This window comes from Balaenoptera ricei, chromosome X (genome assembly GCF_028023285.1).
Source record: "Balaenoptera ricei isolate mBalRic1 chromosome X, mBalRic1.hap2, whole genome shotgun sequence".
NCBI classification, from domain to species: domain Eukaryota; kingdom Metazoa; phylum Chordata; class Mammalia; order Artiodactyla; family Balaenopteridae; genus Balaenoptera; species Balaenoptera ricei.
The window spans coordinates 28,875,917-28,891,675 of record NC_082660.1 but is presented as its reverse complement, the minus strand read 5'-3'; the positions used below and the strand labels follow the sequence as shown (position 1 = coordinate 28,891,675).

At 43.0% G+C, this 15,759-nt stretch overlaps 1 protein-coding gene across 7 annotated transcripts in view; it reads left to right on the top strand.

The window, feature by feature from the left end:
* Positions 1–15,759, top strand: part of DMD (dystrophin) — a 2,476,968-nt gene that overhangs the window by 2,358,324 nt on the left and 102,885 nt on the right. For all 7 annotated transcript variants that reach the window (XM_059910880.1, XM_059910875.1, XM_059910877.1 and 4 more), the window contains one exon: positions 4,980–5,054. In XM_059910880.1, the coding sequence (XP_059766863.1) occupies positions 4,980–5,054 (75 nt within the window). The remainder of the gene's footprint in view (positions 1–4,979; positions 5,055–15,759) is intronic.

Sequence of the window (15,759 nt, the reverse complement as noted above, 5' to 3'; positions counted from 1 at the left end):
TCCAAAATTTCCCATAACTTTAAAATGCTGAGGTGTTTTTCAGTCGTTTTGCAAGAGCAAGTCCAACAATGTGTAGGTTCATGGCTCAAACTTGATCGGTCATTCCTCTTTTCTGGTGAATTTGACACCTTCCACCACCACCTTCCACAGAAGGAAAGTAAAAGTCATATAACAGAAATACTTACCAAAGTCAAGGGAAATTCATAGGCCAAACAAAGGTGCAGCAAAACCTGTTATTTGTTTTGTGCCTCAAAATAAAAGTCAAATGGACCATCACTTCAGTAGCTGGTGATTCAACTTGAGAGCGTAGATGGTATAATATTTCCCCTTGTTCCTTGAGTTTCTAGATTTCTCCATTTTTAGGCCAGAACCAGCCCTGGATAAACTAATTCAAGTCATGAAGAGGAATGTACAGTTCAGCATGTTTATCCTTCCAAGTACGCTCTCTGCCAGCTGCCATGCAAACATCGTGTGACTCGTTTCTTGGATAGCCTCACGCCTCTTGAGTTCCGGTTGTGAGAGCTAGTGAGCTCATCACAACTTGGGCCAAAGTCTTGGAAAGGCAGCTCCCAGGGAAAGTGGAGGCCGGCCTCCCATGGGGGATGGGGATCGGGGCTTGAAGCTTTATTCTGCATGCATACTTTAGCTACGAGATCAGCTCCAGCCTCAGCCCGGGACAGTGTCACATTGTCCGCAGCTGTACCGCATCTTGAGGTTTCAGTGTGTATCCTACACGTTTTCACAAGGCGGTGGAGACTTATCTCTTCCAGCTGTAAGCCAGAGGGCGGATTCAGACAACACAGATGGTTAACTCTCTGGAGTAGGACTTACAGGGCACCAGAACTCCGTTGCAGTTCACTGATGGTTACTGGATATAAATTTGTATGGCTTCTGTTGCATTATGTTGAAAACTAGACATTTTCCCTGCTACTCTCTTTTGGTCTTCCTGCATCACTGTTTGATAATGGGTTGGACTGTGGTACATAGAAAACTGGTGGCAGAAGTCTTGTTCTCTGCATTGTGTTTGGGGGTATGCTTGAAAGGGCGTCAGAGTGTATTAACGCCAGGCAGAATGTGCCATAGTTAGAAGGATTTGAAAGGGAAGAAAGTTTGAACTGCTTTAGGGAAGCTGAGAGCACTGCTAGAGCAGGAATGTTCCAGATGCTTGTCTCTGATAGTATTCTACTGTGAACCACGCCCTGAAAGAATCAGATCATCCTTGCCTCTCCCACTTGGATCTCTAGCTCCTGGAATTTGCCAATTCTTGATACAAACTGTGAGGATTGGATGGAGCTTCTGACCTCATTTAGACCATTTGTCCTGAATTCCGAATAGATCCAGGAAAATCGGACAGGGTAGACACTTTTAACTTATTGAATACCTTTTATTGGCATTCATCATAAACAAGAGACCCACAAATATATCCCAGAGGTGAGTCTTTGGTCAAATTGACTGTAATAGTCATTAAATACCCTGAAAGCCCACAAAATGGAATGTAGAAAGACAAAAACAAAAGCCCACACAGGTCTCTGTGCAGAGTTTATACTTGCACTTTAACAACACGGAACAAGAAACTGTATTAAAATGTACAATTAAAGACTCCATTGCACTTGAAGGTGCATATGAATCACCTGGGGATCTTGTTAAAATGTTGATTCTGATTCTTAGAGCTGGGTGGGGCCTGAGATTCTGCATTCCTAACAAGGTCCAAAGCGGTGCTGGTGCTGTTGGCCCTCGAATCGTAAGTCGGGTAAAAAGGATCTGCCCAGGTTCTCTGGGGTAGGTAGGTGTCGGTAGCCACCCGTGGTTAAGACATAGGTGAGGGCTGCCTTCTTATCCACATCTTGGCTACCAGGTTCATGATGAAAGCAAGTCTCAGAACAAGCTCTGTCACATATGAACACTTACTAGCCACAGAGCAGAGAACAATTTTAAAGCCTGTGCCCAAGGCACAGTGAAGTCACAGCCCTGCCTTTTTGAGTGTTTGGCGGGAGAGCCTCACAATCCACACCTGCCACAGTCCTTGACACAGTGGTTCTCAAAGCGTGGTCTCTGGACCAGCAGCATCGAGCACCCAGAAACTTGTTAGAGATGCAGATTCTCAGGCCCTCTCCAGACCTGCGTAATCAGAACATCTGAGCATGGGGCTTGGGAATATGTATTTTTAACTAGCCCTCCAGGTGATTCTGGTGTACGCTCAAGTTGGCAAACCCCTGCTGTAACAGCAGGATTTTGCCAGCCATCTAATTGAATTCAGGCAACCAAGAATCCAATGAGCTACAGCTGGAGATTTTGGAATCCGGCCTAGGGCACCATTTTTAAAGGTGGAGGGCCTGCTAGATTCTTCCCACACCCTGTTAATGTAAGGGCAGGGAATGTTTCTATTCTAAACCCTTTTCAACAGTCCTGGTATTTTGTAAACCACTAATATCACTAACACAAGCCCATCCAACATTAATTTGGATACTAGGTGTATTAATAGGAGTTTAGGTGTAACAAGAGCTAAATATAGCTGAAGCACTTAACAGTGGCAGCTCTGGAGTGAGGCTTTTTGATTAATTGCTAGCCAACCGCCCCTGGAGTGTGCTTTCCTGATTAAGACAACTGACCGCCTCTGCAATGTAGCTAAGCTAACACACACATATTTCATATTGTACGGTCCCTGTGAGGGTTTCTTTAACTCTTAAAATCTACTTTATTAAGGCATACTTTAAACACAATAAAATGTACCCATTTTAAGTGTACAGTTTGAGTTTTTGACAGACGTATGCACTCAAATAACCTTCATATCAATCAAGATATATAACATTTCAATCACCTAAAAAATACCCCTGCGTTCCTTTCAATTAGTTACCCACCCCGTCCCCACTCCCGGCTACCATCTATCTGCGTTCTGTCAGTGTATAGGTGAGATTTACCTCTTCGAGAATTTCATATAAGCGGAATCAAACAGTATTTTTTTTTTTTTTTTTTTTTACTCTTTGTGTCTGACTGCTTTTACCCAGGGTAATGTTTTTCAGATCAGCTCACACTGTTGCTTTATCAGTAGTTAGTTCCTTTTTATTACAGAGTAGTATCCTGTTGTGTGACTACACCACAATTTGTTTATTCATTCTACTCTAGTTTTCTTCCCAGTTTTTGGCTATTATGAATTAAAGCTACTATGCGCATTCACGTACACATCTTTTTGTGGGCATGTTTTTATTTCTTTTGGCTGAATATCTAGGAGTCGAATTTTGGGTCATAAGGTAGATGTATGTTTAATTTCCTGAGAAATTGCTAACCTAGTTTTCCAAAGTAGTCATACTATTTTATATTCCCACCAACAGAGTCTGAGAGTTCCAGTTGCTCCACATCCTTGCCAACATTTAGTATTGTCAGTCTTTTTGGTTTTTACATTGAATATTTTAAAGTAAATTACAGACATTGTTTTTCTTTCCCCTAATTTCAATTTAGGTTGTTTTATTCGGTCTCTGCGAAGGCCATCAATCTAATAATGTTGACCCAAGCAACTTGGATATGGATTAAATTATTTCCCTTTCTTAACCTCCAATTAGAATTGGTTCTGTGGGTGCCATTTGATTATGGCAGTCAGTCATGTTTGCCAGTATATTTTTTCTTTTTTTCATTCTTTTGTTCACATATTCATTCAGTTTGTCAGTCAGTCCCTGAGCTGTATTAGACCTGTTTTTTCAGAGAGCAGTTGTATGTTAAGTCACTGGGAAATACGACAGAAGTAGGGGACGGAGTACGTGTCTTCAATGAGCTTTTTGGAGCTGGGTTTATGAAACATAAGTACACAAAAATGCAAGAAAAGAAATATAGCTTGGCGTATATCAAGGCTTATGCAAAATTGAGTGGGGGCATCATCTAAATATAGATTTCTGCTAGGTGAGGTGAGTTGGGACTTGATAGACAGGTGACAGTAGAAACCACTGTAGCAGAAATTGTTGAGCTGTTAATACGTGCAGAATATTAGAATGATTGCACCTTAGAATATAAAGCTAAATGTTTATTTTAGTCCCAATTTTATTTTACTTATTTTAATCTCTTTTAGAATAGCAGTATCTTCATTAGTACAGAATGCGGACAGAAACAAATATCCATTCTGATATGGATTCGCAACTTTTCTTGTTGACATCTAGTATCATTTTTGTATGTTTAGCTTGCATCCAAATTTTTGAGCAAAAACTTCCAGTTAGTTCATGTGTGTGTGTACACGCATGTGAGTTTGTGAACTTCTTTTTAAGCCAGCTCTCTTTTATCCTGTCTTTGCTGAATTAGTTACTTTCTAGATAAATGCAAAATAGTTAAATAGAAGGAACCTGTGGGATCAGGTGGACCTAAACCTGGAATGAGGGTTAACTGTGCCAATTAAATTTTAAAATACATCTCACACACAGAGACACACGCCTGTGTTGGGTAAGAAATATTCAAAATGTTAACAGTGCATATCTTTGCGTAACGGGATTACGGATGGTTTGTTTACTTGATTTTATATTTTCCTTTAATTTCTAAGTTTTCCACAGTGAGCATGTATAACTTTGATAATCACAAAAACATGTTATGTTGCCACTTGATTGTTTGCTAAATTCTCATAGCTGTTTCAGGGAAATCTGCCCTGTTCTCTTTCACCTTGTGAAGCAAAGATCCACTACAATAGAACCAAGATTACAGTCTAGAAAAAAGAAATACCTGTCCTTCTTTTCCCTCTTGGGAACAAGGGCTACATGAGCTCCCTGCAGGCTATGCCACCGTCGTCCCTCACAGAACTTAGCTTTCCTGGTTGTCAAAGAGCAAAAAGACATTTTTTTTTCTTTCCCCACATCGACAGAATTTCACCTTTCCAAAATTGGGGCGTATACAAGAGATTTTTTTCCCCTAGCCTCTTGCTGTTGTTGTTGGCAAATCATTGGGAGTTTATCTGTGCCTTTTGAGAAAATAACAAATGATCTTTGTTTTCCCCCTTTTTTCTTCAGCTGACCTGAATAATGTCAGGTTCTCGGCTTATAGGACTGCCATGAAACTCCGAAGACTGCAGAAGGCCCTTTGCTGTAAGTATTAACCAGTGCTCGAAATACTTGATAGTTATTCTTTGGTTTAAAAAAAAAATGGTTGGGAGTATTTGCTGTTGGAGCGGGGAGAAATAGCTCTCTCAAGTCCAGGTGTAACATAGAATTCATTTTTTTGAAGTATCTTTGGCTGAGTGTTCACCTAGACTGCTTTGTTACATTGTTTAGAATCATTCCTGTCACCATTCCTCAGCTACTGATGTTGAATTGATAAGATACCGGTAATTTTTATTTTCTAACTAATGGCGTTGGCATCCAGAATTATCTTTATGGAACTTGAATTATCTCCACCTGTTCTTCCTTTACTTCTTCTTATAAAATGTATTGAATATTTGAAGTATTAGCATCAGATTGCCTTACCCAAACCAAAGTTCACAGATGTGTATTCTTTTTTAGCTTGAATGCTAATGTTCAGATAAATACTGTCAGAGAAGAAAGATGACAAGATTGTTTTCCTGCTTTTGCTAAATAGCTTACATCAGTGGGAAAAATTCCCAGTGTCATACAATGCAATGCTGTCTGTTCATCAGATAGTTTATATATCTGTTACCAGGTATAATATTGTTTGAGAGCCCATGTATGTTGTTAATGTGACCACAAAACAGATAGGCACAGTCCGTACCCTGATGGAACTTACAGTCTAATGAGGGACATACAGGGTGTCCATAAGTCTAGAGACATAGGTGTACGTATATAAGATCATCAAGAACATCTGCAGTCTGTAAAAAAAAAAAAAATCAGTAAAAAGCAACCCTCTATTAAGGCTTCATGGACACCCTGAGAAAAAGTGAAGGGACAGTTTCAAAGTCATATATTTAGTCATGTGACAGTGGAAGAATGGGTACCATGAGTTGTGGGGTTTGCTTGAAGAGGTGGTATCTATGATACGTGAGTCCAGAAGGGTAAGTAGAGCTCACTCCAGAAAGAATGTTCTCATCAGAAGGCAGAACATGTGCCGAGGCGTGGGGTCCAGAGATGCAGTCAAGAGCTGAAAATACTGCAGCCTGGCTTAAAGCACAGGAGCTCCAGGGAGGGACTGTGGTAAAATATTTGGCTGGAGGAGAAGCAGGAGGCAGATTGTGAAAGGCCTTTTAAACTTAAGTTAAAGAGTTTAGAGGTCAGTAGGGAGCCGTGCAATGGGATGGCACGATGGGATTGTCATTTAGAAAGATGACTCTGGCTGTGGAATAGAGCCTGCACCCTGGCGGTGGTGTACGCCTGCTGGGGGAGAGACTTGGTGAGCAGTTTCAGTCGTCTAAACCAGCAATATGGTGGCCTGAATTGGCAAAGGAGGAATGGAGATAAGTGGGGAGAGTTGAAAAATACGAGGTGGAATTGATAGGGCTTAGTGATGAGTTTGATGTGGTAGGTGAGGGGGAACCCAGGAAGATACTTAGGTGCTCACCTGGGGTGAGTGGTGGACGTGCCTGGCAGAGCTGGACATAGAGCTGTGGCGCTCAGGAGAAACATACGGGCAATGTTTAGGAATCGTAAGCGTGCAGGTGCTCGGGGAGAGTGTAAAGTAACAAGAAAACAGGATTTAGGGCAGAGGGCGAACAAGGTACACAGGGGACTGCAGAGGAAAACACAAAGAGGGTATAGTGGCACATACTGCGTGGGCAGAAAGAAGGGGCCTGCCACCGGGGTCAGATGTTGCTGGGAGGTCAGGATGAGGTTGGCAAAAGTGCCCATTGGATTTAGCAACGAGGAGGTCCTTAGTAACTTTGGTGAGGTTTTAGAGGCACGGTGGAGGTGGTGAAGTTGGCTTCAGAGTAAAGCAGAAGTGGGGATGTAAAGACAGTTGAGACGATTCTTGGAGAAATTTCGTTGTGAAGGGGAGGGGAGAGGGGCGGTAGTTAGCTGGAAGGGGCTGAGGAGTTAATGGAGTGCACGTGCACATAGGTTGAGAGACGCTTGAGCCTGTTTAAATGAATATGAGAAGCGGGGACAAAATTGAAGTTGCCGGCTCAGGAGATACTAAAACATGTGAGTTCTCAGAGGAGAGGGGAAGGTAATCCAGAGGCCGAGAGAAGAAAGGGGACGCCTGTCTTCAACTGTAAGGAGTGGGGCTGAGGAAGGGAGCTGGGCCGGGCTAGGTAACTAAGGAGACCTAGTGGGAAGCGGGCGAGGGATGCCCGCGGGGGGGGCTCTGTTTTCTGTGTGAAGGTGGAGGAGAGGTCCCGTGCTGCGGCTAAGGGCAGAAGGGGATGGAGTCGAGGTTGGCCTTAACCTCTGTGGGGGAAGAGAGGGCTACTTTGAGAAGCAGCATCATGGAGCCCAGAGTCTGCAGAGTGGTTTACGACAGCACCAATCCGCAGGGCTGTTTCTCCAGGCACAGCCAGGTGGTTCTGTCCCAGGTGGGCAGAGGCCAGCCGGGCACGTGAAGTAGGGATTTGGGCAAAAGAGTGGTTAAGTGGTTGGAGTGCTGTCCGTCGAGTCTGCATGGGGTAGGAGAGGCTGGGAATTTGGGTGGAAGCTGGTAATTAGGAGGTAGAGGGATCGAGAGGCCAGCTGTTCAGGGAAGTAGAGGAAGAGATTGTGCGAAAGTGACTGGAAAGCCAAGAAGTTGTGGTCAGACAGCAGCAAAAGCTAAACGTTATTTCAGAAGCGGAACGGTTCGGCTGGCTCAGTCTAGGATATGACCACTTGCGTGGGCGGCAGAGGCGGACCAGATGTGAATTTCCGTGGAGATGAAATAGGAAGCTAATGAACTGAGAGGCTAGAGTGATGCATGAGTCATCGCTGCCAAGGTTGAAATCACCCCGAACTGGGCCAGAACTGGGGAAGAGCAGAGGCCTGTGACCCCTGGCTACCCAGTCTTCAGGAATGAAGGCGTCTGACCCAGGGGGTCTGCAGAGGCTAGCAGTAAGATAGTCAACTGGTGTTGCCCGTGTGTGGTTTTCTACATGGAGATGGAGAAGAAATGGCCTAGAAGTGAAATTATTGGGAAGGAGAGAGTAGGCTTTTCCTCCTTTTCTTGGTCTCTCCAATGCTGAGCACAAAGCCTGGCACAGAGAAGGGCTTAATCGGTTTTCAAGGAATGGATGCATGAATGAAAGTAAGTTCAGGCTTCCATTTCCATATAGCTTATAGTCTGAAGCTATCATTTTTCAGCTGTATAGCTGCCAAGTGGGTTTTAAAGGACTGCCCAGGCCTAGGATTTCCTAAGGGACCTGTTAATGTACCAAAGCTGGAAAGAGGCAGTTTGGGATGGAGTGGAGTCACAAGGCTGGATGGAGAAAGTCTTCTGCCTCATTTTCTTCTTCTGTCCCTGCCCCATCCCAGAGGTAGTGCCTTCCATTGAGAAAGGGGCAATTATGAAATGGTTACTGTAAAGTGCTATAGTACGTAGAGAGATGTAAAAGTGAGATACTAAAAGTTCAGAAGAGATAATCAGCTGTTCCAGGTTATACTATGAAAAAGCCCCCAAACTGACTAGATTGGAAAAACCCTTTCCATAATGTTCCTTTTGACCTTGGATTTAGGCATTATTCAGTTCTCCTCCTGTTAAAAAAACTCTTTCTATTCACATATGTGTCTCGTTATCTATTATTTCAGTGTACATTAACATTTCCAATAAACGTTGGAAAAACGGGGATTTGATATTATAAAAAAATTTGACCATGGGCGATTATAACCCTGTAATAAAGCAAGCTCTGAAGGCAGACTGTAGAATTTTCACTTTTAAACAGATTTGAAATTCTCAGCATTTCCTTTCTAAGCATGACTTTTCTCATATTTGAAAAAGATTTAGCTACAGCAAAATTAGGGTGTATTTATCTAAATTAAGTACTAGATTCTCAAGAATGGTAGGAGGTTTCCACGTGTAGTATGAATATAGAATGAAGAGTTCACCTATCCTTTTATTATTGAAAACATGCGTGGTCACATTACTTAACTGTTCAGTAAATGATTTCAGAATTTCCTCTTAATTTTTTTTTTTTTTTTATATTTTATTTATTTATTTATGTATTTATGGCTGTGTTGGGTCTTCGTTTCTGTGTGAGGGCTTTCTCCAGTTGCAGCAAGTGGGGGCCATTCTTCATCGCAGTGCGCGGGCCTCTCACTATCGCGGCCTCTCTTGTTGTGGAGCACAGGCTCCAGACGCGCAGGCTCAGTAATTGTGGCTCAGGGGCCCAGTCGCTCCGCGGCATGTGGGATCCTCCCAGACCAGGGCTCGAACCCGTGTCCCCTGCATTGGCAGGCAGATTCTCAACCACTGCGCCACCAGGGAAGCCCTCCTCTTAATTTTAGATTTGCTTAGGTTTATCTTCCGGCCTTTTTGTCATTTCTGTGCCTGTAAAGCCTTGATAAAGAGCTATTGTCTGTGGTACAGACAAGCAAAACTTGTCCTGGCTACCTTTTCCAACTGAAGGTCGTGTCTACTAACTCTTACTTTAATGAAAATTAATGACGTTATCTCAGTGATTTCCTGATGACAGTAAAGAGTTTGAATTACAGGTGCCTTAGAAAATATGCCATGCTACCACCGCTAAGCACTTGGTCTTATTTTTTTCACTTCACTATCAAAGCTTCGGTATTGCAGAAACCTGAATACCACAGTTTTATCCACTATAGAGGATTTGCTATTTAAGTCTAGAGCATCACCATTGGCCTATAATGTCCCCAGTTTGTAATCCGTTTAATGTTGCATGACTCCATACTGCCTTTCGTTGTGAATGAAAATTCAACTCGACAGAAAAGCAGAGACAAAGAGAAAATCTGGGTAAGAAGGATTTATAAGCCGGTTCATATGGCTGATACCCCCCTGAAAGTTATGAAGAAGATAATCTAAGCTTTTTCTTTCTCCGGCTGTAGTTCTCATGAGCATCCTATAGGTTTGCAGCTTCGAAAATTAAAAATATAGCCAACTTCTAAGAGCAGAAATAAAAATGCACTTAACAAAGCCCATGTATTTAGTTTATTAGTGTGTGGTGGGTTGGAGAGAGCCCAAACCATAGGGCTCAATATACTGCAGTTGATAAATGTGACAGATATTCTGCAAACAAGAAATATAGAACAATTTGCTTCTGTTCAGCAACTAAATCACACAGTAGAGAAATTTTGTACAGCCTGGAGTTGTCTGAATAGAGGCACAATGGCCAGACTCATCCTTACCATGACATACCAGGTAAAAAAAGGTGCTCCCTTCTTGGTACACGTACGTCACCTTTTGTGCATGCACTGAAAGATGGCATCAGATAGGGTTTGGTCACTAAAGAAGACTGACAGGACCCACGGTAACATTGCTTACAAATCTCCAGTCTCTTGCAGGCATAGGTTACAAGAAGGCAACAGCGTTACAGTGTAATTATTTGTTCCTTCCCCGCAAAAGTCTCCTTTTCCCGTATACCATTATATTATTTTTCACATAGGTTGGAGGCCAGGTCTCTGTTATTTCAGAATTCAAAACATCTTGAGGATGGAGCCAAACTCGTTTTCTCCACTTACATGGTTTGATGGATATCGGTGCCCCAAGAGAGGGGTCCGGCCGGTAACAGGAGGCATCTCTCTCCCAGGGGGTGCACTGTAGTCCTGTTCGAAATGTGTCCAGTACCCACGAGTTGCTCACTAAGGGAAAGGAGGGTGGGTTCTCAGTCATGGTGCTGAGGCTGTTAAGGAGGACCTTGTAGGTTCCATTCTCGGGTTATCATTGGTTCCATTTCTAGTTGATATCCTCTTTTCTCCTGGAATTGGATTCCCTTGATGTCTTCTTTTTGCACTAGGCGGTCTTTTCCATCGGTTTCTCTTTTCTCACTCAAAGCAAATTCTACCTTGCCAGGTAGTCCTCGCCCAGCTCCTAATTCTCCTAAGATTCTTTTATTTCAAGCAGTCCCATGCTCTTTGGTCCACCAGACATGTTGTTGCCACTGTGTACTAACGTCTTTACTATAACTAGGAAATACAGTTGAGATACAGAAATGTTGAGTCTCCCAGGCAAACATCATAGGAATAGTAGTCACTCCTAAATGAACTTTGGTTTGGGTATGCCACAGAAATATCTATAGCCGTCCACAGCAAATTTCTGGCTTTTCACCTTAGGCCAATGACATAAACTTGCTCTATTGAGGACACAGAGACAAGCGCACCTGTCCACAGTTATAGTGTGATACTTAGCCTGGTCAATGGCCATGGTTTTTACTTGAGTTTCTGGAGCAGAGGACACATGGGGTCAGAATGTGTCTCAGTGATGTTTGCCTGAATTAAGACCTCATGAATATTAAGTATCCATGTGTATAATCAGTGCCTCTTGTATATTTCATATACAATAAACACTTCGTACTCAGTTGCCTCTGGAATATTACATATCTCTTGGTCCTTCAGTCCCTTTCTATGTTTAATATAAACATGCTGTTCTTACCATTTATCCCCAACACATCTCATGAATCCTGCCTATGTCAAACAAACTTCTGTACTCAAAACATCTTAAAAGATTTCACCTATGATTTACAAACTACTTGATCATTTAAAATGGAATTGAAAATTCTCAAAAGTAAATGTATATTACATCCATATTATCAACTTAATCCAGACTTCTATGTGAAAACTGCAATATGAAGAAAACAGGTGTCAACGATAAATCTGAATGTCTAAGTAACAACAACAACAAAATGTCTGGCTTTTCAATCTCAGGGAAGTGGGCCCACCAAATTCAACTGAGCTTTTCCTCGGTGATCCAAGCGTCCCAATTGTCCCTCCACCGATTTGTAGCTTTCCTCACACACTAACGCTAGCTTTTATTTTTTTTTAACACAGAATATTGTGACAGATGAGGCATATACCATATAAACTTTCTACCACATACCCAATACCTTTCGTAATCCTTCATCATCACAATTAATGACCATACCGTGTTCATTCAGATGATTATAAATCAGTGTTCTCCAGATATGACTGGGTAAATATTCCCACAGGGTACTTTCCAAAGCAGGTGCTTAATGACAGATGTATCCTGTGAAACAAGCACCAAAAGCCATAACCACTTTAATACTGCTCCGTGGGGTCTTGGTCACAGTCAGAACTCCCACCTCTTCACCCAGTGTGTTCGATAGATTGGCCAGCTGTCCTGCTCACTTCTTGGCTTTTTAAAAGGGCATCTGAGTCATAGCCAAGGGAGCATATTATTCTCTTATTTTAAGCCTCTTTCTAGGCACCAGCATTATGTTAGATTTTCCCTTTTTAACACACATTTGGTGGCTTTCTTCCCTTCGGCAACAGTCTTTCTTCCTTATTAAATTTTCATCCAAACTCTCTCCCCCAACAAAGAGTATATCCCCTGGGTTCGGCCACTGGGTAGTCCATATTTAGCTGGTAGCAGGATAAGACATGCCTGGGCTTCCCCTTTCCCTTCTCTTCCCAATTTTTGATAAGGGGTCACATTGGTTCCATACACTTAATTGTAGCCCCAGTCCAGAGACTACTAGTATGGCACTGAAAGAGAAAATTGTGGTAAAGTAGGGAACACCTGTAAGTTCCCCCACTTGAATTATCTTTTTAATTGTAATTGGTCTCTCAGGTGCCGCCCATTTATCAAAAAGTGCCAGTTCCCAGGTTCCTTTAGTTGGCACTCTACCTGCAGGCCAGAGAGGGCGAAGCTCAGTGGAAGAAGGTTCTGAACTTATTTGAGCTTTTGCTCCTGCAACCAAGGAATTGAATTTTTAGCAGACTTACCATCAGTTTGCTCTCCCCTTCTAATCCATTCCGTTAGCTCCTGGAGTTCAGGTTCTACCATTTCCAGTTTGCAGTAGAAAGTTGTATTATTGATAACGGATTTCAAAGCCTGCGCTACTTCAAACCAAGGGTAGCTTGGCAACCAGCATCAATGGTTTATTTTCATCCCTTTTATTAGAATCATCTTTTTTTTTCCTTTTAAAATAATGCGTTACCCGTATTTTCAGCTAAGAATGAGTTGGGGTCTTCTAAACAATCTCCATTCTGGCACTGATTGCTCCGGGGATGATAGTTAAGCTCACAGAACCCAAATGACAGTCCTTACAAATGTACAGTTCATGACTGTAGAAAGGAAAAGCCTACGGTACAGCAGCAACATTAAAACAAGGATACGCATCACAACCACAGGATGCCTTCCAGCATAGGGTCTGGAGAGGCCAAGTACAAGCGCCAAGTGCCCTCTCTCTACCAGGGCCATACCAGAATGCACTTTATCTCTTGGATCAAGAGCCACCAATGTGAGCACACACCACTTTAGAAACCAGGGAGCACTAATTGGAGTCTCAGCCAGGATTGCTTTTAGCTGCTGGTAATCTGGACGTCGTCTTCTTACATAGCCAGTCCCAAACCCAGTGGCCTCCCTGGGCATCCCTGAGACCAGGTAAAAATGGCTAATGTTATTGCTAGCAGCAAACAACTGTGATAACCTGTAACTCGTGGCTACCCATAAACACGAGTCACTTCTTTTCCTTGCTTTGATCAAAGGGTCTGCGTCGTGTGTCTGTTTTAGCAAAACATCTCTTGCCAACTTCAGCGCCTCTGGAGTTAACCCTCACAGCAAAGATAACTACGGCAAAGTGCTTGACTTTCTTGCTGGGCAAAGATTTGCTTGGAAAGTCCTTTAGCCTGAAGTGTAAGCTGCCTGTAGAATGATGTGATGTCCACAACAGCCTCTTCTTCCCGCAGACGCCTTCTGCTGCCTGGGCCAAAATGTCAGACACACAGGAGTTATCCCACCATGACCCGCCCGCCCCTGTCTGTGTCTGTGCTAATTAGGTTACAGGATTGTTTATATTGTTAACCTGGGGTATCCAGGTTGACCCATGGGATGAGCCCAGGGTTGTGTGGGCACCATCGGGCTTATTCTAGCCAACATTTTGGTGCTTCTTTTTTCTCCCAGTATTATTGCTAGTAGAGAATGCGGGGTGGTTTTCTTTTCTTTTTCTGTACAGCCTGTAAGGACACCTTCTGCCACACACCTTTCTGCTTTTCAGTACATACCTCCATGTATCCTGCCATAATACCCGGAGCAGGTCTCCTCCTGTCCAGTCTCAGTTTTCCCCACTGCAAAACGATTCTAAAGTGCTTTTGAGTTCTCAAAGCCTAGGATTCTGTAAAAGACCAAAAAAAAAAAATCCATCTGAGCTCCTCACTTGTGGCGTATGAGGAAAAGAACAGAGTTAGCATTTGAACCCAGGGTGTTGAGAGGGTGATTGGGCACAGCCAGCGCCTCAGGAACCGTCCACCCCACCCCATCCCATCCCATCCCATCCCATCCCATCCCATCCCACCCCACCCCACCCCACCCCACCCCACCCCACCCCACCCCATCCCATCCCATCCCATCCCATCCCATCCCATCCCACCCCACCGCATCCCATCCCACCCCATCGCATCCCATCCCATCCCATCCCGTCTCCTTCCTTTCCTGCTTTTCGTGCTTAGCAGAGAGGATCCTGGAGAGCCGGTCGTTTTTTGTCTTGTCCCCCCTCTTTCACCCCACACCCCTGATGCATGAGGGGCACCACCAGATGCTCTCTATTCTTCAGTGGCGTCAAAACCTATGGCATCTTCTACTGTCAAAATGATTTTTGAAAGAGAAGGGTCTATTAGAACACACTTGGGTTTTTATATAGCTTTAAAATGTATTCCCTAGTGAATACACTAAAGGAGAGAGAGATTTTCTCCTAAATGGAAATTCCTAGCTTGAGGTAAAAGGGTAGTTTTACAAAATTGTGTCTGCTGGTTGCTTGTTGAGGCTTCTAGAAGCAGCTAATCATTATGTTTAATGTTTCATCGAAGAATCGCAATGTATTCTTTAAGATGCTCATTTTGAACAGTTAAGTGTATGTTTGTGGGGCAATTACATCGTCCCTATTGATTTTCTCACCTCTTTTCAAGTCCACAGTATCGGCTATATACACCTAAATAGGAGTCTTTTACAAATTGTTGCATGATAGTGGGATTCTGTTTGATATGTTTGTTTTGGGAAAATGAGTTCTTCAGTCTTCTGTGATGGATCATTCTTGTGTTTAACCACATTTGGTTTTAGCAGAGCGCACTGCACAGTGTTTCTCTCCCAACTATGTCACCTCCCGCTCCTGTTATTTCAGAGCAATTGCTTTGCGCCCCGCTGGAGCTATTTATGCTCCCAATTTCCTCTTCTGTGTGTTACCCATTCACCTGTACGGAGAGAAGAGTAGGCCTGATAAAAAATTGATGCCATTTTGCTGTTGGTTATTTGTTTCCATCACACGGGGAAATTAGACTCTTCATACAAAAGTGAGTCTAAAAATTCTCACTTGTTAGTTCTTATATCCTTGGATATAAAGCAAAATATTTATAATGATTACGGCAAAGTAACAGAAAGAAAATACTAGAAAAACTTCGAACCACCCATCACTTCCTTCAGTGTATAAAGAAACACGTTGGGTTTATTGGTGTTTGGAGGAAATCTCCTCTCTTCTGCTAATGCAGATGGGGTGCTGCATTCCTAAACCTGAAAACGTGTCCTCAGAGAAAGTCAGGCGCACAGCAGAGAGGATGAAAGTTGGAGTCTTTTGTCTCTGCATGTCTCTCTGGTCTCCCATACAGTCACCACTCGGCCTTCCCCTTCTCCTGTCCCCCTGCCTGCTTGTGTTGTCATGTTTTTAAATTCTTTATTCTTTTTCCTTCCTACCTCCCTTTCAAATCAAGTTACATTCCTTTCTGCCACTTGAAACAAAGTCTTGGCTTC